We start from the raw sequence: 22,684 nt of genomic DNA, 5'->3' as shown, positions 1-22,684 counted from the left end.
AATACCACAAAACCACAACGCTGCTACACTTTGTTGCTTATTTTGTTCTTAAAATTCAACAGAGCTGCAGAAGGTGGTGATCTTAAGTTAGATTAGATTGAATCAACTCTTTATGTTTTGAGTTTTGAAGCTGAATAGATTCATTGCAATGTTAAATGTATCTCTGCACTAAAACTGTATTATACAAGCCTTTTTCCTCTGCTAAGGTGAGACATGGAGGTTTGTGATCAGTCATTGAAAAACCATAAAACATTTTTGAAGTTTGATGATGATGAGGCATGATGAAAAATGAGAACAAGCTAATTAAATTTATGCAGATTCAGATAACTGTCTTTAAAATTGTGAAACTGGGCAATGGCCTTGGTAGAGATGTACAGTTACTATTATTATTTCATGCCATCAGAAATATTCTTGATCCTAAAACGATATATTCACAGACTCACATTTAAGGTGAGTCCAGAACCTGAAATATACAAGGGATAAGCTTTCAGTTAATTCAACTATTTCTTTATATGCAACAAGAAGGAATCAATAGCTCCATGTTAATCCACATCTCGATCCCACCATGAGTGTGTGACGATAGCTTTGACGCACCTACTCTGCAGTCAGAGCAGATGTATGTGGATCTATCCGGGAGGAGGAAGTTCCTCAAGCTGGCGGTCCAGTTCAGTTGTTTCAGTGGCTCGATGCTTATTGAATTGCGTGCCCATTCCCACAGCTCCAGCGGGTCAAATGACTGGGATGTGTAGCTCACGGCCGCTAAGTGGTCTATCGATCAGTCAGCTGAGTCTGTGGGCTGATGGGATGTGCTGCAGCAGACTCGGCCAGGATTTGGCAAGCTGGTAATGGCTGTAAAATACAAAGCATTCCTACACAGATGAGAAGCACCAGAGTATAGTTCCATGGCTGTGTTCAAAAAGTGGTTGAAAATTTGAAATAAAACCTTTTAATTTCGACTGTGTGTGTGTGAACAAACTTTCATTGATTTTGTCCCAAAGTCAGAGATTTTCATGAATCCTCGCTCTCCTGCCTCTTCAGATAAGTATTGACCATATCAGCAATATTAAGTTGTTTGCTGCTTCGCAGACTAAAGTGATGTTGTGTGAAGACTGCTAATTTCAATCAATTGTCCCAAAAGCTCTGACAAAACACATCAGTCTCAACTGCTGCAAGTAACAGAAGACAATGAAGCCAAAAGACAAAATCCATAACTTGAGCAATCATTGTAATTGACCCATGTTACTTAGCCTCTAAGCACCTAAATTCTTATTAATGCAACAAAGTAATCAAACATATTAAAAGATTATTTTGCACGACTTAAAAGTAAATCATCTTTATTGCCATAACTGACAATGAAGGCAACCAAATGGAGACACTGCTCCATAATAAAATGGTTGTAAACATTTGTAAGCACCAATAACATACAAACACAGTTTTAAAAGGTGTAAAATGTAAATAAACACTGAATCAAATGATTGTAAATTTCATAAATCCACATTTTATTCTTAATAGCACATGGCCCAACCTTCTTTGAATTAGGGTTTATATACACATATATATTATTGGACCAGACCATATATTTAAATATAATACCAAATTTCCCCTTGTGGGACAATTAAAGGATTATTCTATTCTATTCTATTCTAAATTTTATTTCACTCTCAGATTAGTTAAGTTCCAGCCATATACGTGCCATTGCTATTAAGCAATGGATCAGGGTTCTACACACATGTTTAATCTTTACATGCATGATTTACATGCATCTGATTTGTTCCTCCTGTATACTCGCCACAGTCTGTTCAAGTGACCCAGTGCCCGGGATTAAGGTTTGGCAAAGCCAGATTTAGCACCAACAAACCAAATCCCAGTTTTTAAGAGCTTGGCTGACTGCCGACTGACTGCAACACCACAGCAGCAACCACCTCATCAATCTATGTGACATAGTGCAGCATAATATACAGAGCGGGGAGTTTCTAGGTAAAGTGCATCTGCATCTACCTCCAAGAATAGTCCCATCAACACTGAGATTCATATAGCAGTTAAATTATATCCCACAGCCTTCTGCAGCTGTAATATAATTGCGCTCATATTCAGCTTAAATTATGACAGTGGTAATACTTTTAATTAAATGCTTAATTATGCATATAATTTCTAAACAAACAAACAGAGGCTAGATCACGGTTGATATTGACTTTGGTCGATATGTGATATAAAAAAAATCAAGAATACAAAAATAAAACACCTTCGGTCACTATATTTGTTTTATTTCCTCATTATAAGGCCACGCTGATATATCTGTTGTAAATTACTCATTCTCATGCCTCAGTAGCAACAACAACTATGACTGGAGGCAACATGTTTTTTAGGTCGTCTGTTTGTCTGTGCCTTCCTGTTGAACATGATTTCTTAGGAATGCCTTGAGGGAAGTTCTTGGTTGAGATTATTAAAGTGCGGAGCTATTCTTTCTCAACACCAGAGGTTGCACATTTGACAAATGCGTGAAAACAAAACAGAAATTACCACAAAGCTTCTTCTTTTTTTTCTTTTTTTTTTTACAATAAAGAAAAGAAAGCATTACATGTGACATGTGGAAAAAGTTACTAATGGATGCAGTTAGGTCCCAAAGACTGAAGTCCTCTTGAACAAAAACAGCTACTTATTGTTAATCGACTACAACCTACAGTCATTTAATATAACCCACATTTTTTTAATTCCACTGTGCACAAAACACCTGGTTTAAAATAATATTTAACAGTTACTGGACTGGACAATGTGAGCTTGTAGTGGGAGTTTAGTGCAAGCTGCATGCAGCCATAATATTCTTGTAGCTCTATATTCCAAGTTGGTAATGGTTGTAATTCTTTGTTTTGGTTACATATATTTATAATTTTACAAAAAATCTACAGTTACACTGACTTACATATGTGAATGATGAAAACCAAGTGCATGCCTCTTTAAATTAATTTATTTCTGCTGGATGTGTGCACAGTCTTTTTCTTTACAAAAACACACACTTATAAAACAGTCCATTCTCTCAGAAGCACAAAGATAAATATATAATTTATACAGAATCCTCAAAACAATGTTTACAAATGATTTTTGGCACATCCAAAAAAAGCAGACAGGCTTCTTTTTTTTTTTCTTTTTTTTTACCAGCTTAGCACAATGTTTCCTATTCATCAAACAGACTCTTAAACAGGCACATTTTGCAAGTGTAGCTTCAACAGATACAGACTGCTACAACATAAATCCCTTTAAATACTCCCAAACAGGGATCCAGCCCCTTTAGTCATTCATGATTTGCTTAATACAAAAAAGATCACATCCTTTTAGGAAAAATAGCAGGTACCCCATAAGAACCAACATTCAATTTACCTCTGATTTATATAAAAACTAATAGTAAACATATTATATACTTTAGTGCAATTAGCAAAATAAGATGCTTCATTTTTAAAATTCTATTTGAATTCATCAAAGCATAAAAAAAGGATTAAAAGTCAGCTCTGTTGTTAAAAAACAAACAAACTATTATACTATATATGAATGTAATGAGCAACAGCGACATCCACTGGTTGTAACCATTAAGAGCAGACATGATGCACACAAATGAATCTCTTTGGTAATTTTCAAGATTTTTTTTTTTTAAATGTCCTTTGTGATTCATCATTAATGCAAATAAGCTCAGAGGGTAAAGTATCTTTATAAATAACTCTTCTCAGGATATGTATCTGTAGTCCCAGAGTTTCAAACCAGTTACTTCTTTTTGATCCCGTCTTCCTCGCTCATTTGAAGGTTTTAGTGTTTTAGTTTCAGTTTTTCTTCTCGTCTCCAGGTAAGAAGTAAGGATTTTCATGGCCTTGAACCAGATACGAGTAACGAGATGTATTTTTACCTTTGAAGGTCATCATTCCTTCTGGGTTGAGATCGTACGATCCCGTCTGAAAAGTCAGTAGAAGGAGTGAGTGTGACACTTTCATAAAGAAGCAGGGACTTCATAGGTTCACACACTTTTACCCACAAAACTCAAGACCCACACACATAGGTAACCCCAGTCACCAGTGTAGACTGAAAAATTATTCATCACTACTTCCAAAAATATTATCAGATGAATTTCTTTGAACATGCTGGATTTAGTGTGAAGATGAAAGCACACTGCTGAGAAATCCCCGTTGAAGCTCCCCATCACCCAGAAAACCCATCACCTTCTCACTCTGGCATCTCTAAGTTATCAGCAGGGGTGTATCAAGGCAAATCAAGAATCTAAAAGCAAAGCCATGCCTTACCTTTTTCCATCCTTTCTGCTTCCGCTGAAACCCCTAAAGCAACATACTGGGAGTCAGGCAAAGCAGGGAGCGTGGCAGGGGGCTACATGCTAGCACTTTATTTATGATCACAGGAGTTAAAATGCATCATCAAAGCATCTGATTTATCTGGGGAGTGATGCAAGAAGGTTATGTGCCCAGTTATTAATTTGCAGGTCAAAAACAAAAGTCTAGTCTAGCTAAATCTGCCAGAAAGCAAGCTCTGCCCACACATAGTTGCAGCTGTGGCTTGAGAGCTAGCGATCGTTGCTTACTAATCAATAGATTGGTGGGTCAGTTCCTGGTTTTTCCCAGTCTGTGATTTGAAGTATCCTTGGACAAGTTACTGAAGTTGTCCCCAGTACATCCAAGTAAGTGTGTAAATATTTTAAGTTCTTAAGCATAGAAAAAAAGCACTTGTTTAAATGTATTTATGTGCATGAGGCTTATAGTAAAAACTTTTTTATATAAGTGCTGTTTCATGTTCCATCTCCATGCAATTTGTTTTGTTTTCAACCTGCAAATCCTTGTTTACTGAGTGGGTTAATAAGCAGATCCAATCTAGATGTGAGATAATGAAGCAACTGAGTGAACAAACATTTGATTTAGTTAGTAAGCAACAATATGCAGGACTGTTAGACTGAGGATTAGCAGTAAATAACTGAGACAGCAGAAAAACAGCTGCGGTAACTCACCATTCCATTGCTTTGATGCCTTTTGTCCACCAGGGCATTACTGCTGCCCCCTTCTGTCATCTCTATAGAAGGAGCTCCATCCCATTTACTGTTGGCACGGGGGATGGGCATGATGCCAGTAGGCCAGGGCTGGTTTAAGTCTTCTGTTGAGTAAGGGCTGCTGCTAATGTCTTGCTTTCTATTTGAGCACAGCCTCCTGACATACAGAAAATAGAGCAACAGTCACATTTTATGTTCTATTTTATATCTTGCTTTATTTTTTAAATTTAAGCAGTGAACTCCCACAGACACAGCAACAATAGTTTATTATTAACTGCAGCTGAGCAATTTTGCTACTCGTGTTTGCTAATGCTATAGTTGCCACATATACACAAAGTCCTGAGGTTTTTTAAAATCTTAAAATTTGTGTCAGTTCTTTAAAACATATTCCGTCTGCTTGTCCAACAGTTTTGGATTCAGTTCTGCAGACACACTAAGTCTTTAGTTAAGTATAGTTTTTCATAGAGAAAAATTAACACGATTGAGGCCTTTGTTTTTCACAGGAGTGCAGAATATAATCACAACTTTAGCCTCAAGTCCTAAAGATTTTTAATAGCCATTTTATTTATTCTGGGCATATGACAACTTGCCCATTTCCATCCAATCTAGTCCAAGCTACAAACGACCATTTGCACAGAGAAGTGGAGCTGTAAGATGCAGAGCGACTTCATTATATTTCAGTGTGAATCACAGGCAATCAGTACATATGAGCAATGTTGGGGGGGGGGGGGGTATAAGTGATCTATAATATTCTTACCAGCAGCAGTATATGAGCAAAGCCAGGATAAGAATGAGTAGAATTCCTCCTAGTACACAGGAAATGATCACCACTGCCAGCAGGGCCGCTGTGAACACACAATTGAAAACATTGTGCCCTGTCAGATGGACCCAAGAACACCTTCATCAACACTATTCATCATTTTGTACTTATTGAAACTCATTTTAAACTGGATGTATTCTACTTTCATCTTATAAAACCATCACCACCATTCATCGATTTGACTACTGTGTAACTTTCAGATCACCAAACGAATTTTAATATTAGCTAAACATAACCCAAGAAAATTCAAAGTGCAGTTTTAAAAGATTATTTTATTTATTAAGGGAAAAGGACTAACCAAACGTACTGTACCTAGCCCTACATAAAGGAAACAACAGCTAATAATTGGTAGTAACACCACTGGGAGCAAGTGCTTCAATCAAGCATTTGCAGAAACTGGCAATGAGTCTTTTACTTCACTGTGGAGAAATGTTGGCTCACTCTTCTTTGCAGAATTGTTTTAATTCAGCCACATTGGAGGTTTTTCCAGCCCGTTTAATTCACGCCATGGTCCTGAATTGGACTAGGACAATAGCTCTAGTAACCTTCCGAAACTGTTGTCTCGTCAGTCCAAAGAATATTTTCCCCAAAGTCTTGGGGAACACAAAGATTTAATATGGCAAATGAAATCACCTTTTAAAAACAGCATTTTGTATTTACTCTGGTGATATTTGACTAATATTACAATCAGTTTGATGAGTTGAAACATGTGTGACAAAGATGTAAAAAAAAAAAAAAAAAAAAAGAAATCAGGAAGCGGGTAAATACTTTTTGACAGCCCTTTATTTTAATCCCTTATGTATAACCTTTGGCTGTCTAACATATTTAGAGCCACTTAGTTATTCAACTAAACAGTAGAACTTTTAACATATCCCTGTGGCTACTTCAGAAGTATTCCCTTAGGTATTAATATCCCTAGTTAGAAATCTCAGATATATATTTAAATTATCTACTGATCGGAAGGTTGGTAGTTCGATCCCTGGCTCCCACTAGTCTGCATGCCAAATATCCTTGGGCAAGATACTAACCCCAAGTTGCTCTCCGATGCATCCATCGGAGTATGAATGTGTATGAATGGTAGTTAGAAAGCACTAACTAAGCACTAAAACAAACATAGAAGACAGTGCTTGTGTGAATGGGTGTGAATGGGTGAATGTGGCATGTTGTATAGAGCTCTTTGAGTACTCTGGGAAAGCAGAAAATCGCTATATAGGAACCAGTCCATATACTGTGCAGTCTATATGAGTTCTGCTTCTTTAGCATTTCCCCTTTGTAATACTGATGTTATACTCACAGTCACTGCAGTTGAATCCAGCATACCCAAAGGGACATCTAAAAGAAAGCACAGTGACATTCACATTTCAGAACTCCCCAGAACCATAATGGAGTTCAACAATAAATCCACATGGGGGAGCCATATTTTAACACTGTGCACCACCTGGAAGACGTGCAAAACCAGTAGACAGAATTTAAAAATGTGTGTACTTACGCTTCACACGCTGCTCCCACTGCCCTCTGTCCGCTTGGACACGCTGCAAAAAGAAACAGCAATTGTAACATAGAGATCATGTTTTGTCCAATGAATGTTTCAGATTCACTGGACAGAAACATTTAGTGCTCATGATGGCACATCCAAAAATAGGAGCACTCTGGGAGTCTCTTCACTTAAAGGCTTGCTATTAAACAGTTTACGAGTTGTATGCTGGATTTGTTTGAGGCCTACGGTCTTGTTCTTTAACAGTATTTCCTATAGCCGATCTCCTTGGTCACAACCCTATACACAGAGGCAAAGCTGCAATTCTTCTACATGTTTCCAGGGAAACATCCCCATTAAAAAGAAATGAATTAGAGAGATAAATGAAGGAAGTGTCAGGGGTCGGCATGGAGAAAAGGCTACAGCTCTTGACCTTGTACGTGAGTCTCACTCCCTGTTGATTCTCCTTCTCATTCCCACACAGAATTTTTTTTGCAAGGATAAGAAGGTTTTGTTACAGTTCTCGTGACTGTAGACAAGCTCGGGAAATTTCACTCGAGCTTAGTCTTAAAAGCTGCAGGTGGTCAGCTTTGATGGTCTATGCATGAGCCTTTAATGTATAACACTATTGCAGCAGGACGTTGTGAAGGCAAAAAAAAAAACATTAAAGACTTGACGTAAATACTAGAGCATGTGGTAGTTTCCTCATTTAAATCCAACACAGGTCTGGATTATGGAAAAAGTAATAATCCGAAATAGTCACTTTTACCTTTGCAACTAGTGTTTGAGTACACATTGGAGATGTAGCCGTCTTTGCAGGCACATGTAGCCTGGCCATTTGCATTTGTGCATACTGCAGAGGAAACTTCACAAGGTAATGGATTCTGCTCACACAGGTTTGTACCTAAGAAGGGACGAGAACAGAACAGGCTCTGTAAATCAAAGATATGTTATTAATTGATCACTTGACTTGTATAGAATGTAGTCAGCATTTACCTGTATATGTAGCTTGAGCCAGAATTCCAGTGGAAGTTTTTATAGCTTCATTTATGGCCTTATCAACGGTAGCTTGAGTTTCAGTGGTGCCACTAAACACATTATTTACAGTTGCTTGCACGCTTCCTGGTCTGGAGATTTATAGAAAACAACCAACAGAGGTTAGACACCTTTTTTAACATGTGGCATCGCATCTTTGTGTAATAGGAAAGTGAAACATGTACTCACTCAAGTTGCACAACATCAGATCGGATATACCCTGGCTGGTTCTTGAGGATATTGCTAAGCTGTGAAACAGAATAAACACAGTTTATCGATTAAGTTGACAAATTCTAGAGCTACCCAACATGTTTCTGTCTTCATGACCTACTGTTGCTGAAATATTAGCAGCTGTCATCTGGAATATCTTTGAGGACCTGTTGTACATTTCATTTTCAAATTTCAAGTTGGTAAGATGAAGCCTCCCTGGGAACACATGGGCTGCGTGATGAAGAGGAGAAGAGAATATTAGACGACAAATTCACTATTAACACCCAATTACACTTTCATTTACACAGACTTTTTGTCTGAACAGACATAAAATGCTTTAATTTTTTTACCAGGTACACAACGTCCATTCAGCAGGTAGCTACCAGAGAGACACTGGCAAGTGCCATTAAGACAGACGCTTTCAAGTGGACATGGGACAGCTGGACACACTGGCAAGCAAGAAAATAAAATGTATCCCATAAACAAATGTTATTTCTGTTTTGTTAATTACAAAATACTTTTTTGGCCACATGGAGTGAGCACAAAAAGAAGTCATAGACAGCTTTTAAATAACGTTTTTTTGCAAGCTAACAGTTGCTTCTTTATATTTCCAGGATATGTGGGAACATTACTATTCATGTCAAGGTGCATGTCTGATTTCATAATCTGTATTCTCGTCTATGGAAAAGCACTTTAAAGGTACAAACCTATGACTGGACTCTGCGTGGTGGTGGTGGGTGGAGCTGGAGTGGTTTGGTTGCTGGTAGTGATCTGTGTTGGTTGCAGGGTGGTGGTTGTGATGTTAGAGATGGTTGTTGGAATGGCAGTTGTAATGCCACTAGCTTCAGTTGAAAGAGTTGTAGTTGCGGTTACTGCAGTGTGATTTGTCACTATATCATCAAAAAAAGAGAAACAATCAGATCTTCAATAGAAAATACATGGATGGATTTTCATGAATTTCCTTCTCACCTCCATGTTATAGTATATTATTTACAAGAACACACATCAACATGTATCATGCTGTTAGTATTACCTCCTGAGCTTGCTGTTGAGGGACTAAGGGTGGTGGCATTTCCACTGGGGGGTACGGTGCTATTGCCTGGGGAGGTGCTTGGAGGGAAAGAGCTGGAGTTGGAGATGGTGTTGGGTGAAGAGGGTGAGGGTCCAGCTGTGAGTGTTGTGTTTATGGCAGCAGTTGAGGACAAGGGTGCGGTAGTAGATGCAGCAGTCTTAGGAGAGGTGGTAGTAGTGTTTGGTTGAGTAGTTGGAGTTAACACAGCTGTAGAGCTTACTGAGGTGAGTGTTGTGGTAATTGCTGTGCTGTTGCTGGTTTCTTCAGTAGTTGAAGTTGTGATGTTGCTTAGTGGTGTAGTTGCTGTAATAAAAGTTGTGTTGTTGCTTGTGGGTGTGACTGGAGTAATGCTAGTTGAATGGTTGCTTGTGGGAGATGTAACCATAGCCGTGCTGTTGCTTGTGTGTGTAAATGGTGTACTGGCAGTGGTGTCGTTGTTAGTCTGGGTGACTGGTGTACTTGCAGTTATGTTGATGGTTGTGTTTGTGATTGGCATAACTGTAGTTGTGTCATTACTGGTGTTGGTAATTGGTGTGCTAACAGTGGTGTCATTGTTAGTCTGGGTCACAGGTGTACTTGCAATTGTGTGAGAGGTTGAGTTTGTCACTGGTGCACTTGTAGATGTGTTATTACTGGTGTTTGTAATTGGTGTGCTAACAGTGGTGTCGTTGTTAGTCTGGGTGACTGGTGTACTTGCAATTGTGTGGGTAGTTGAGTTTGTGATTGGCATAACTGTAGTTGTGTCATTCCTGGTGTTGGTCATTGGTGTGCTAACAGTGGTGTCGTTGTTAGTCTGGGTCACAGGTGTACTTACATTTGTGTGAGAGGTTGAGTTTGTCACTGGTGCACTTGTAGATGTGTCATTGGCAATGTGTGTCACTGTTGTGCTCGCGGATGTGTCATTGTTGGTGTACGGTGTACTATGAGTTGTGTAGGTGGTTGAATGTGTCATCGTTGTGCCGTTCCCAGTGTCTGTAACTGCTGTGCTACTAGTGGTGTCATTGTTAGTCTGTGTGATTGATGTACTTCCAGTTGTGCCATTGGTGGAGTGTGGTGTACTTAGAGATATGTTGGTGGTTGTGTGTGCGATCAATGTACTTGTGCTCATTGTTTGATTCGTGGCTGGAACCGGAACGGTGGTTGTATTTGTAGTCTCGCTATCGCTGGTAGAATTGCTCGTCCCTGGCCTTGCAGTCGACATGATTGCGTCAGTGGTTGGAGGTGATGGAGAGGGAGCTGGGCTGCCAGTGGTCACAGTACCATTCTTAGTAACCGTAGCATTAGTAGTGATCGTGGACTGAGAGCTCACATTAAATGTCTCTGCATTGGTGAGAGTTGTGTGCACAGTTGTGAATTCTCGAGTAGTACTTTCTGTTGCTCTTGTCACTTCTGAAGCAGTTGTCAAGCCGCTGTCTGTGAGGGCACTGCTTGGATTTGAGTTTGTGGCAGTAGTCAAGAGTGATGCTGGAAAAGCTGTTGAAGTCCCATTGTTCATTTCTCCACTGGTTGTGAAATTAGATGTAACAGATTCAGTTGCTACTCCTAGAATGAACACAAAAGCACAAAAATAATCAGATTTTTACCTTCTCTTCAAGTCCAAAGCTTGCCACAGTAAAATGAATTTTTTAAAAAAGGCATGTATAGGACAGATATATATATTGCCTCAACTATTCTTTAGTGGGAAATCTACGTCATAACTTACAATGTAACCGAAAAGCCTTCTTAAATCTGCCATAACCTTCCACGTAACCTGAAGTGCCCCTCCCAAGAAATGTAACTACATGTCGGACCGATGAAGTCCGCACTGACTGAATGGCGTGGAAGGTTGTGGTGTAAGGTTAAGAGGGGTTACCGGTTATGTCCCAAGTTACAACATAGATTCAGGTATAATTCAGGCATAAGTGTTTAGCCCAAATTTTAATGCTAAACATCCAATGTCTAAAAGAAAAGATACTCTCCTATTTAAATCAATCCCACCTGCAGTGGAGCGGGTAGTTGTTTACTCATGGACTGAATTAAATTGACCTGAAAATTTTATCAACGCTTTCCAAGTCCAGATGCCCTTTACTCTAGATTAAAAATGAAAGGATTTCTGCTACTCTTCTGTCTTACCAGCCTTCTGCTTGTCCTTCTTCACTACATCCATAAAGCTCACCTGTTGTCTTCCTCTTTTCCTCCTGCCTGGTAGCTCTGTGCTAAACAGCTTTACAATATATCCACTACCCCTCCTCTGCATATGTCAAAACCATCTCAGACTTGTACAGAGATCATTTTTTAACTGAAATTTGCAGAATGATCCTGCTGAAAATCACACAATGAGAACCAACCTAAACAGTAAGGTCGACAGGACTGTCCACCACAGCAACAGTTGACCCTGTTACTTTGGTGGACAAGGACTTTAAGCTGTAATCACACGAGGTCATGACTTAAATAAAAATCTAAAACACAGCACATAGAACAGTTGACAAAAATACTGAATCTGTTGATAAGAACTACCGTAAACGAGCTGCCTTCTGTTTGTTCACTGTGCTGTTCTGACGCCTGTTCTCATTTAGCCTGTTCCCATTCTTTAGGAACAGTACAAACAGTAGGAGGTCTTTGATAATGAGTGATTACATTCAAAGCATGTTTTTTCAGCAGCCAGAGAGGATAGATATTCTACTGCCAGGAGTCAGATGGGTGGACGCCTTACACAAATAGTTTTCTCCAGTGGTGAAAAAGATCAAGACTAATATCAGATCCTGAGCTTGATTTGATTACACTGTGTGCACAAGGCCAGTGTGTGACCTAATGTCTTTATCACTTAGTAACCGAGACTCATTTAAAGATGAAAAACCAGAGGCTCCAACATGACACACCCTGTGACAGTAGACATTTATGGATATGATGCATTCAGTGAGCACACACCTATACCCAACCTCAAAAGTCATGTACTGGAAGACAAAAATAAGACATTGAGCAGTTAAATAGATAAAGTAACAAATTATGGAATTACCACTGTCACAATTGACGTTTTCAGTGATCATAAATTAAAGGAGTGGCAGAGCTAGATATTGATATATGAGGCAACAGAGCATGAAATCATTGCTACGAAATGCATATCAGTTCCTGGATATTCAAGATTATGGCTTAAATACATCGTATTAATCTTACTGGATAACCAGAGATTTAGATTAATGGAAAACCTCTTAAATCAGATCCAGCCAGACACGCAGTGACGTTACATTCTCAGTGACATTTTAATTAGATATAATGCAGACGTGTTTCCAAGAACAACTAAAGATGAAGGTTCAATTTGTACCTTTTTACATCATTCCTGCATATCTTCAACTCTCTACAATCTCACATCAAATTTATGTCAAAAATATTTATTAATAATATTTATTATCAAAAATACTTAAAGTTTTTAATCATTTTTTTAAAAACTGTTTTGCTTTAACTGAAACTAAACAGCCAGTTTCAGCTAAGCACACCATCCTGTCAGGTGTGTGACTCCACTACAGCTGAGTTAATGTCACTGCCAGCAGCAGGTGCATTTTCGTGCTGATTTGAGGCACTGCAAATTCTGAACATTTTAGTAGCACTGCCGATTTAGCACACAGCATTATTCTACAATTGCAATTAATCTTGTTGACCCCATAGAAGTAGCAAAAAAAAAAATAGTAGCATTTATTCTATGTATAAGGAGTCATGATAAACTTTGTCAAAGAGCCTTATCGTTTGTTATCAGTATTTCTATATACTGGTCAGAATGGAAAGTTTCCAGGCATTCTCCATGAGTTGCAGTAGCTTTTAAGTATCACCTTGATAAATATGTATCAATGTCATTTAAAATAAGGAACTAAAGTCATTCCTAACATTAGCTACAGTTGTGCTCAGAGCTAATTGGCAAGCAAAGGTATGCTAACCCAATGCTCTCAAATAAGTTTCCAAATTTTGAGATATGGAGAGATAATAGTACCCACCGCAGTATCCCAACCACAGCGTCACGGCATCCAATCTTTAAAATCATTTTAAACAGATGTGAAATCTCTTGGCCTTACACTGCTGCCAGAAAGACAGCATTAAAAAGTACAATATGTATTTTATTTTGTTTATTTTAGCTGTATCTGATGTGTCAATAGTGCCATCAATTGGGAAGTGAAAGGCAATGATTTTTTTTCTGTCAAAGTAATGGTGAGTGTTAGTCACAGACTGTATATTAAACCACCATGACATCACACATTTGTTCCTCAGCTCTGACTTTTGAAACATCAACTTTAGCATTTTGGTCACTGCCAGTAATGCTCGAATAGTCTTGTTGGGTTAAAAAAATGCACCGCTTCCTTTTACGATGCGACAAATCAACTATAGACACAAAAACAGTTTTTTTAGTCTGTCAATTTTAGGATGGAGTTGGACATTTGGAGTTTTAACATCAAAGTCCAAATCAATTGACTGCCTCTCTCTTTGTCAAATTTGTCTCTTCCTTTTTCACACCCAGAGGCCTGTTGCTAGTTAACGGTACTTAACCATCAATGATTAATGGTTATTCATTTTAAGGTCACTGGGATCAGGTTTCTGGCATTGAAGTAACAAAGCTGTAATATTTTGATTGGGTTAATACAAAATCTTACAAATCAAATCACAACTTATATCGAATGTCTTTTTAAATCACCGACTACTGACACCATGAGCTGCAGAGGAGAAGGATATATACATATAAATGCAATATAACCACTGTACTTGAGAGGGAAGTATGTTCACATGCAATGCCATAATCACATAAACAAACCAAGAGGTTCATTACTGCATCTGATTTAATAACTATCTGCCACTTTGGCCACGCAAAACTGGAAAAATAACTCAGGCAATGAAAGCCATCTGGCTGTGTCTGTGGGACATATTGTTTACAAACACTGATGTGGCAATAACTAAATGAAATGCAGATTTAATTACCAAGACATGAAAGCCCTTTGTCCGTTTGAGGATTAGTTATAGATAAATGTCTTGGCAGCAGTAAAAAGTAATTGAATTTAGTGGTGTACTTTAACAGCCATTTAAAGTAGGGTTGTACTGATTGTGAAATTCTGGGTCGATATTTAAGTTTAACATAATGATTTGGCAAACAGCAGATACCAACGCAAATGTTTGATTTATTATTTATTTTCTGTTATTCATTCTCGCTTTTATGACAAGGGAACAAAAAAAATATCTTGCTTTCAAAAGCAATAATCGTGATTTGTCAGAGCTCTGTCTCAGCTTATCTCTTGCTTACAGCTTAATACTTGGAAAGAAACTGGAACCAAAATGCAGGGACGGTAATATCTAAAAGGGTTGCTGATACACTCAGTGTTTGGATATTTATCTGAATGAAAATTAGTGCATGCTACGGTCACATTGTAAAAACAATAGTTTGTTTATGGACAGAGGGAAGTAACAGACAATAGGGTGTCACGGATACGAATGCATATGTCATGAGAAACACAAATATAATGGTTCTCTTTTTGTCCTCATTTTCATATTATTGTTTGTTTATTGCTGCTTCTCTATTACCATTCATATGGAAACATCGTCTCAAAAAGTCCGTACAGAACAGTACACTTCTATGACGTCCTGGCTGAAGACTGATGGCACAATAGCAACAAATTGTGCCCGCCTGACCACAGACCACATTATTTCCAAACTACGTGCAGTAAGGCCCAGCCTAAGGCCTTTATTTTTCAGTTGGCAAGTTGCCATACTGGAAAAGGTTACCAAAAACCCAAGACCCAGTCCAAACAGACAATCAGTGAGTAGTATTGTTGAAAGAACAGAGTAATTAAGAGCACACTCTGTGTTGCAAGTCTAACAGGCAGCCTTGTCTCTAAGGATTTAGCCTACAGCCGGATAATCCCCGTGCAAATATAAAAGAGATGACTGGGACAGGCAGGGTGACAAGTGGGGTTAAGGTCGACCTGTGAACACACACTCGGGAGGATATGGATAAGAAGGTCCGGCTTTGCTCCGATTCCAATAAGGATGTTTAATAAACTATCGCTAAAAGCCCCTGTGACTCTCCACCTTTATCTTTCCCTTTATTTCTCAATGTTAACATCAAACAAGCACAATGGGGAAGTTTATCTGTAGTCAAGGAGATGTTTGTTTTTAGCTGCCGAAGCTTCGCCAGACTTCAATTTGCTCACAGAAATAGAAAGAGACAGAACAAGACTTTGGCACTGATGCTCATGTTTCAGTTCAGGGCTGTACTTTAGTGACGCAGTAGAATTTCTATAAAGTACCTGCTCATGAACAGACCATTAGATCCTGTTCCCCAAACACACATCCTTAACTTCCTCTCAGTGCTGCCACTCCCAGATAATACATGGTCGTCATTGCCGATAACACTGGGCGAGGGCCAGTGGAATCTAGAAGGAACAGTACAAAACTGCAGACAAAGAATCTCCTCTTTTCTGTGTTGCTATGAAACTGTTCGTTCAGTTCATCAGTGCTAACTGCAGTCTTGAAATAATTGTCTATTACGTCCAGCAGCACAGAGCTGGACCAGCTGATCAAAGACTGCACACAGAGCAGGAGATGAACTGACAGGTTGTGACCCAATAGCCAGGAAGAGCCCGAAGCCAGAAGGCAGGATCTCATTAAGGAGAAAGAAGAGTCGTGCAGAGGGCTGACCAATAGTGTGTGCAGTGGTCGTGCGCCTAAAATCATCTAAAATGACATCTGAAACATGCTGTTCCAAGGCAAAAATGCTACAGGCATACTGGACCATGGCTCGCAGCTAATTACTGTGCACACTTTGTAGGTTAATGAGAGCGAACAAGTCTTGCATGCTGTTTTATGACCTCCTGGTATTTAAAGGCTGTTTTAAATGTCATGAACCACTGACAGATACACACACAGGTCAGTTTCTTGCTGTATCCACAGAGGGGTAAAACCAGGACTGAGGGAGGCCACATCAAAGCTACACAGCTGATGCCACTTGAGCAGGAGCGTCCTTACAGGACACAGAGAGACTTTTAATATTCATTAACCAACAGTCAGTCATGCAGCTAACTGTCTCATGTTAACAGTTCTGATAAGAGGATGCACACAGATGCCTCAGAAGCTGGATCGAGTCGTTAATTATATGCATATAATTATGTACAGTATATACACAGAACTGATAAGAGTAGCAAATAGTAAATTAACAGACAACTTTTTGTTAGTAGCAACAAACAATTTGCATTTACAGCTTTTTAACTACTGCAAGTATTTTTGTTTTCCAAGTTATATAATAAATCCAGTCTATCAGCAGCCAGGATTACTGCACTTTTTCGTTAATACCTTCAAGCTTGGTGTACCTAATATTTATGCAACTGATAGCCTAAATCATAGAAGGGCATGATGCTGAATCATTTTGACGCATTACTGTGATGAAAGCAAAAGTGCCCCCAAATGCAAAAGTTGTAAAAAAAAGTTTATTCTTAAATTTAATTTGATTGGGATCATTAATCACACAGGCCTAGAGATCAGTTGTTGAGCCCCTGACAACCACACGTCTCTAAGAAAACATGTCGATTCCCAGACAGCTTAAATTAGCGATTGGTTTGGTTGCTGTCACTTGATATAAAATCTATTGCTATAGCTTCAATCACACAGGCTTGGGATGCTAAGGAAAAATGTAGATTCCCCACCTGGAGGCAGCATCCTCTAACATCTGCTCACAGTCAAGAACATGCATTTTTCTTATTGATTTGTTATCAATAGGTTAATAAAGGTGCAAGGCTTTAATATTTTTAATTGTCTTATATATATTATATATTAAATATCTTTATATTTTGCATGTCTTGAATAAAAGCTATCTAAAAGGCTAGCATTGGAGTGTGTATATTATTGTATGTCATTATTGTTTGAAATCCTTTCATTAAACTCTTAAATTCTTTATCACACATTTTATTTTTTATGTTCCAAAAACAGGTTATAGAGTCTATTAGTAAATCTTTACTTACTTACATCTGGATTATCATATAAACGTAATCTTGGTCAGAACGGTAGCTCTTCCTGCTGCTTGATGCCTGACACCCACATGTGCTGGCCATCACGCATAGAAACATATTTATTGCAGAGGTGGGAGTTAAATAAATGAATAAATAAATACATGAACCTGACCTGATATCTAATCTGAGTTTCTATTCATTCCAGCTGATTATGTCATACTCTAGTCTTTTCTTTGGCCCCTTCCTCATCAGACAGTCCAATTTGTGTTATCCACAGTGGGAGGAGCCAGACAGACATGAGTTCTCTATCCTCTGTATGTGAGCAAACAGGGCTCTTTTACTGCAACTTGGGAGTAACAGATGGCTCCCTGGAGCAAGAGCACACTTGCAGGGCTTCTGCACATATCATATCCAATTAAAGCTCTGCCAGCACATGCTTTCCAATTACACAGTGAGATTTACTGCCCTGAAGCAGGTCTAATCTAGCTGGATACAGCAGGGACACTGTGACAGAGGAGGGAAAGAAGGAGAAGAAACAGCAGCGAAAACGTGATGAGAAGTGGATATAAAACCAGGTGCCAAGAGGTAGGATGGAGGGAAATGAGAAAGTGAAGCAGATAGTAGCACAGATAGGAACGTTTAATATGGCAGAACAATTACCATTATTCAGAAGCAAAGAATAACTTAGAGGCAATTGTGTTGTAGGACAAATGATTGTTGCAAAGCAGGGTTAGTAATGTGTGAATCAAAAACCGTCCACAAGAGAAACTCAATAGAAAAATACTCCTTTTTTTAACTTCCACATCTGTTCCTTAACTGCTGAGTCTGCCATGCTCTGGTAATGACCTAATGATGACTGGCCTGAAAACACGACACGTGAAACAGACAAGACACAGCACATGGCGTGAGAGGAAGCAGTAGCGGGAAGAGGAGAGACAGGCACTGAATGTGCTCTGCTGCTTTCTTACAGGAGGCTCAAAAACATGAGGCGGCAGCTTCAGAGGAGGAGGAGCACAACCTTCAGGAGGTCTTTTCATCTGGACTCTTTACTGCCGCTTCTGTCACACTCACTAAAGTGCGTCAGCTCCCCACAGTTTCCTCCCTGCCTGCTTAACTGCATCGCTATAGAAGTAAACACATGACAAGAAAAGAGAAACACGCAGCCTGCAGGCTTCAAGTGAGACTCCGGCACATGACAGCGACAATTACTCTCAGTCATCATACGGGGAGCTTAAAACACAAAGATCCACTTGAGAGGCAAGATAATAGAAAGAGCGACAGATTTATTTAACTGCGGTTAAGTTTAGTGACAAAGGCTCTAGTGGAGATTTTTCTCAGAATTCCTTGAGCAGCTTCACTACAGTTTGGAGGGTGCACAGAGTAAACTTTGTGTGTGGAGTGTGTTGCGCTTCAGGGGGTCGCCTGGTGTTTGAACGATGCCTTCTCCCTGGCATGAGTCCACCCCCAGAGAGCTTTGAGTCACACTGAAGGAGTTGAGTCAGGTTCAAAACTATTTGGGGAAAACCCCCACAAATGAAAGTCTAGTTAAAAAACAAAAAGTTGAGTGTGCAGCACTTACTGGGGATAAGTCACGTGGTTTGATTATAGTATACCCAAGGAAAAAAGTTTATGCACTTTATTCAACCTTAATTTCCTAAATTGACTATTAAACAAACTCACAACAAATGGCCTTAAATTCTTTAGAAGGTGAGTTCGGTTACTGCACACGAAGACTGGATTTATTAACATTTGTACAACAAAGGCGAACACGAACACTGACCATGAGTCATTAATCACCAGTCTCAGTCATGATGGCCTGTTAATAGCTAAACATTTACACTTTTCCTGGCCACACAAGCGCTGGAAACCACATTACCCGTCCAGAAAAATCAAAGTCTAACTAACTCATAACTGAAGTAATGGCACTATTAAGAATTTAAACACAACACCAACGGCCCCATGAGCTTTCTGTGCTTAGAAAAATCAAACCATTAAATTAAACAAGAATGCCCAATTACATTCTTCTTGCCTCAATATAAGTAAAATATAACTCAATATAACTAAAAACTTATATAAATCACGTATTCTAATTGAAATTAAGTAATGAAGCTGTTTGCATTAACACTGTTGAAAAAACAATGTAACAACCTAATTAAGAAAGAGAAACATCCTTTTAAGTAGCAGCTACATTGTATACTGTAACAATATAAATATCCATCCACCCATTTTCTTCCACTTATCCACCACAGTATGAATATGTTAAGGATTTACTTTATTTTAAAACTTGCATCTTGTACTTTAAATGACTTTGTCGTTTTGGGGAAGGTGGGATATTTTTATCGTTGTACATTTAAAAAAAAAAAAAAGTATTCATCCATACTGTATGAATAATCCCTTTTACTGTTCTACAGGTCATGTAAATGTAATCATGGGGCCAATAATGATAAATCCACTTTGCATTTTATAATAAAAGTATCTAACCATAGATGCATACCGTGTGCACAGTAAAATGAGATTTCTTCTTGTTAGAAATAGGCGAAATATACTGTAATATATCTATTTCAGCACTAAATTTAAAGAGGGGCTATATTTACTTTGACCCTAAAATAAATTCTAATATTGTTGCTGCTTGGCTTGTACGGATTAAAATACAATTTGGAACATTTTACCTTTACTGTGTGTTTTTTTTTTTACTAAAAGTACTTCAAATTACATTTCGTTGATCACAATTTAAGGCTTCACGTGGAGATTTAATCCCAACTACAGAACAATAAACAGTAACTACACGGTGTCTAACGCCGTTGGAAGTAAACTTCACTCACCTTTGGCTGCAGAACCAAAGAGAAACACAGCAAGCAGACAAATGAGAAACATCTTTAAGTTGTTCTGACAGTTTGTAAAGCCGCTCTTCAGAGAGGTGGTTAGCCGGTTATGAAGTTCGTGTCCGGCGGGCGTAACAGTGTATAACGGTTCACTTCAGGCGCTGTCTCCTCTGGTCTGCTACAGGTGGCTGGGGATCTTAGACTGGGAGCTGCAGACTTTGACACGGTTAAAAGCTTTAGCCCCTCCTCTGATTGGCTGCCTCTCCTGTCACTTATCATTACTGTACCGGAGCTGCAATGGCTCTGCCTCCACCCACGGACCAGGGCTTTGGTTATAATTATGCCAGCAACAACACAGAAGAGGACTTTGGTAGAGTGTGCAAGTCTAATTTTAGCTCTGCAATGACGTGAAAGTTGAAAAAGAACAAATAGCGCCTTATCAATGACGAAAGAGTCGCAAAGAAAAATTCATCAAACAACAACTTGGTCACGGCGACGATGTTAATTAGGGCTGCCCCCCTCAGAGGCTCTGAGACAAATCCTCAGTTTCAGTTATTTTACACTGGGGGTTTGCTGATTTCAGTTTGGTAGCGTTTACATTAGTTTAATTTTCATTCATTTCAGTATTAGTTATAGGGGATTTTATATTATAATGAGGGGGGATTGAGTTAACCTTAAAAACACTGATCAGATCAGCAATTTCAGGTGCAGCATTTAGATGTTAGTGGGAGAACATGAAAGCATGTATCCATCCTGCTTACTATCAAATGTTCAGGCTAGTAGAAAGAAGAGGAGTTTAAGGATGTGAGGTATGTTTTCTTAGTACACTTTGGGCCACTTAGTACCAACTGAACATTGTTTACATGCCACAGCCTACCAGAGTGTTGTTGCTGACCATGCCAATCCCTTTTTGACCACAGTGTAGCCATCTTCTGATGGCTGCTTCCAGCAGCATGCTTCTACACCATCTCACAAAGTTCAAATCATCTCAAACTTGTTTCTTAGCCTCCACAGGTACCAGAATCACAACCACAATCCAATAGAGCAGCACCTGGTGAAATGGGAAATATGCATCATGGACATGCAGCTGACAAATCCACAGCAACGGTGTGATGTTATCATGTCAACATGGACCAAAGTCTCTCAGGAATGTTTCCAGCAGTTTGTTGGATTTATACTTAAGAATTAAGGCAGATAGGATCACCTATTACTAGATGAACTTCAGGATGTAACTAGAGGAAAACTCAGTCTTTTATCCTAGAAACAATTTTATGGTAGGCTGATAGACCAATTGCCAGAACCATAAAAGTAGAAGATTAAAAGTCCTACAAGAATGAATATACCCACTGAAATCTCAACTAAACACTTGTAAGATAACAATAATACACACTGAAGAAATTCCACTCATATTTAACCAATTGTATCATATGACTATAAATCTCTCTTACAATGTGCCTCAATGACCAACCCACAATACAAATATCAGGTGGATGCTTTACAGCCTCACTGACTGTTTCTAAAAAAAGCACCAGTCTTATCTTCCAGAAAGAATATGACACATACAGTACATGAAAGCCAAAAGTGCTTCAGCTGCAAACCTTGACCTCACGATGGATTTTCAATGTATCCTAATATTTCCCTTTGGTACAGTTGCTTTTTAATTTGATAATCTACTCTCTTTGTCCTCCCATTGAGATGCACTGTCTCACATTTAGTTCAGCCGGTTTGGATCAAACTCTGGCCTCTACAGGCCTGGACCAGGATCAGGATCAGGTCCAGGTCATGTTGACTTTGAAAAGAATGAGAGTTCTGTGATCTCAGTGGCAAACAAGTAATGTGAAACTAGCACATGAGATGGAGTGATGGGATGTGCAGGAAAAACCTGAATGAGAGATGTGATTCTTATTTAAGTTCTTCATTACGTTTTGTGGTGTTCTTTTTGTGTTGTTTTGTTTTAATATGTTTAGGGTTTTTTTTTTTTCCTTTAAAGAGACCCATCATTCAAAGAATTAGAACACAAGAGTACCGAGTCCTCTAGATGAAAACATAAACTCTGCACAGTATCCTCTCTTTCTTTCATGCTGTTATGCACTTCGAAATGGATTTGACTATTCAGGCTAAATTGGTCCTGTCAGGATATGAAAAGAAGCGATGTTCTGTACAGCATTTTATTATATTTGCAGTTGTTATGTAACTACTCAGACAATCCAATGAAGCTAGTAAACAAAACAAGGGATTTTGCCCAGGCCTTTGCTATTTTT

The 22,684-nt window shown here is 38.8% G+C and overlaps 1 protein-coding gene across 3 annotated transcripts; it reads right to left on the bottom strand.

Annotated features, from left to right (window-relative positions):
- Positions 1-2,247: 2,247 nt before the first annotated feature.
- si:ch211-198m17.1 (mucin-2) lies at positions 2,248-20,611 on the bottom strand. 3 transcript variants are annotated; one of them, XM_063472323.1, is made up of 13 exons: positions 20,424-20,611; positions 9,608-11,188; positions 9,282-9,464; positions 8,925-9,023; positions 8,696-8,805; positions 8,554-8,612; positions 8,326-8,456; positions 8,099-8,233; positions 7,345-7,387; positions 7,150-7,187; positions 5,793-5,880; positions 4,997-5,192; positions 2,248-3,938 (listed from the first exon to the last, which is right to left on the bottom strand). In XM_063472323.1, the coding sequence occupies exons 1-13, from the start codon at positions 20,473-20,475 to the stop codon at positions 3,810-3,812; spliced, it is 2,844 nt and encodes a 947-aa protein (XP_063328393.1). In that variant the 5' UTR covers positions 20,476-20,611; the 3' UTR covers positions 2,248-3,809. The 3 variants fall into 3 exon arrangements, with proteins under 3 accessions (XP_063328393.1, XP_063328395.1, XP_063328394.1); XM_063472325.1 differs by having other exon boundaries at positions 10,745-11,188; XM_063472324.1 differs by lacking the exon at positions 2,248-3,938 and adding an exon at positions 3,945-4,316.
- Between the last annotated feature and the right edge of the window lie 2,073 nt (positions 20,612-22,684).

Source organism: Pelmatolapia mariae, linkage group LG4 (assembly GCF_036321145.2).
Source record: "Pelmatolapia mariae isolate MD_Pm_ZW linkage group LG4, Pm_UMD_F_2, whole genome shotgun sequence".
NCBI classification, from domain to species: Eukaryota; Metazoa; Chordata; class Actinopteri; order Cichliformes; family Cichlidae; genus Pelmatolapia; species Pelmatolapia mariae.
Note: the sequence above shows the minus strand (reverse complement) of the source record. Positions and strands in the feature narration are given on the sequence as shown.

Bases quoted from the DNA above. Each gene is read 5' to 3' on its own strand.
- si:ch211-198m17.1 (XM_063472323.1), bottom strand. From the start codon at position 20,475: ATGTTTCTCATTTGTCTGCTTGCTGTGTTTCTCTTTGGTTCTGCAGCC. The intron at 8,234-8,325 runs GTAAATGCTGAC...GTCCCTTCTTAG, and splicing joins GGCTCAAGCTACATATACAG to GTACAAACCTGTGTGAGCAG. The intron at 7,188-7,344 runs GTAAGTACACAC...GCTTTCTTTTAG, and splicing joins GTGGGAGCAGCGTGTGAAGC to ATGTCCCTTTGGGTATGCTG.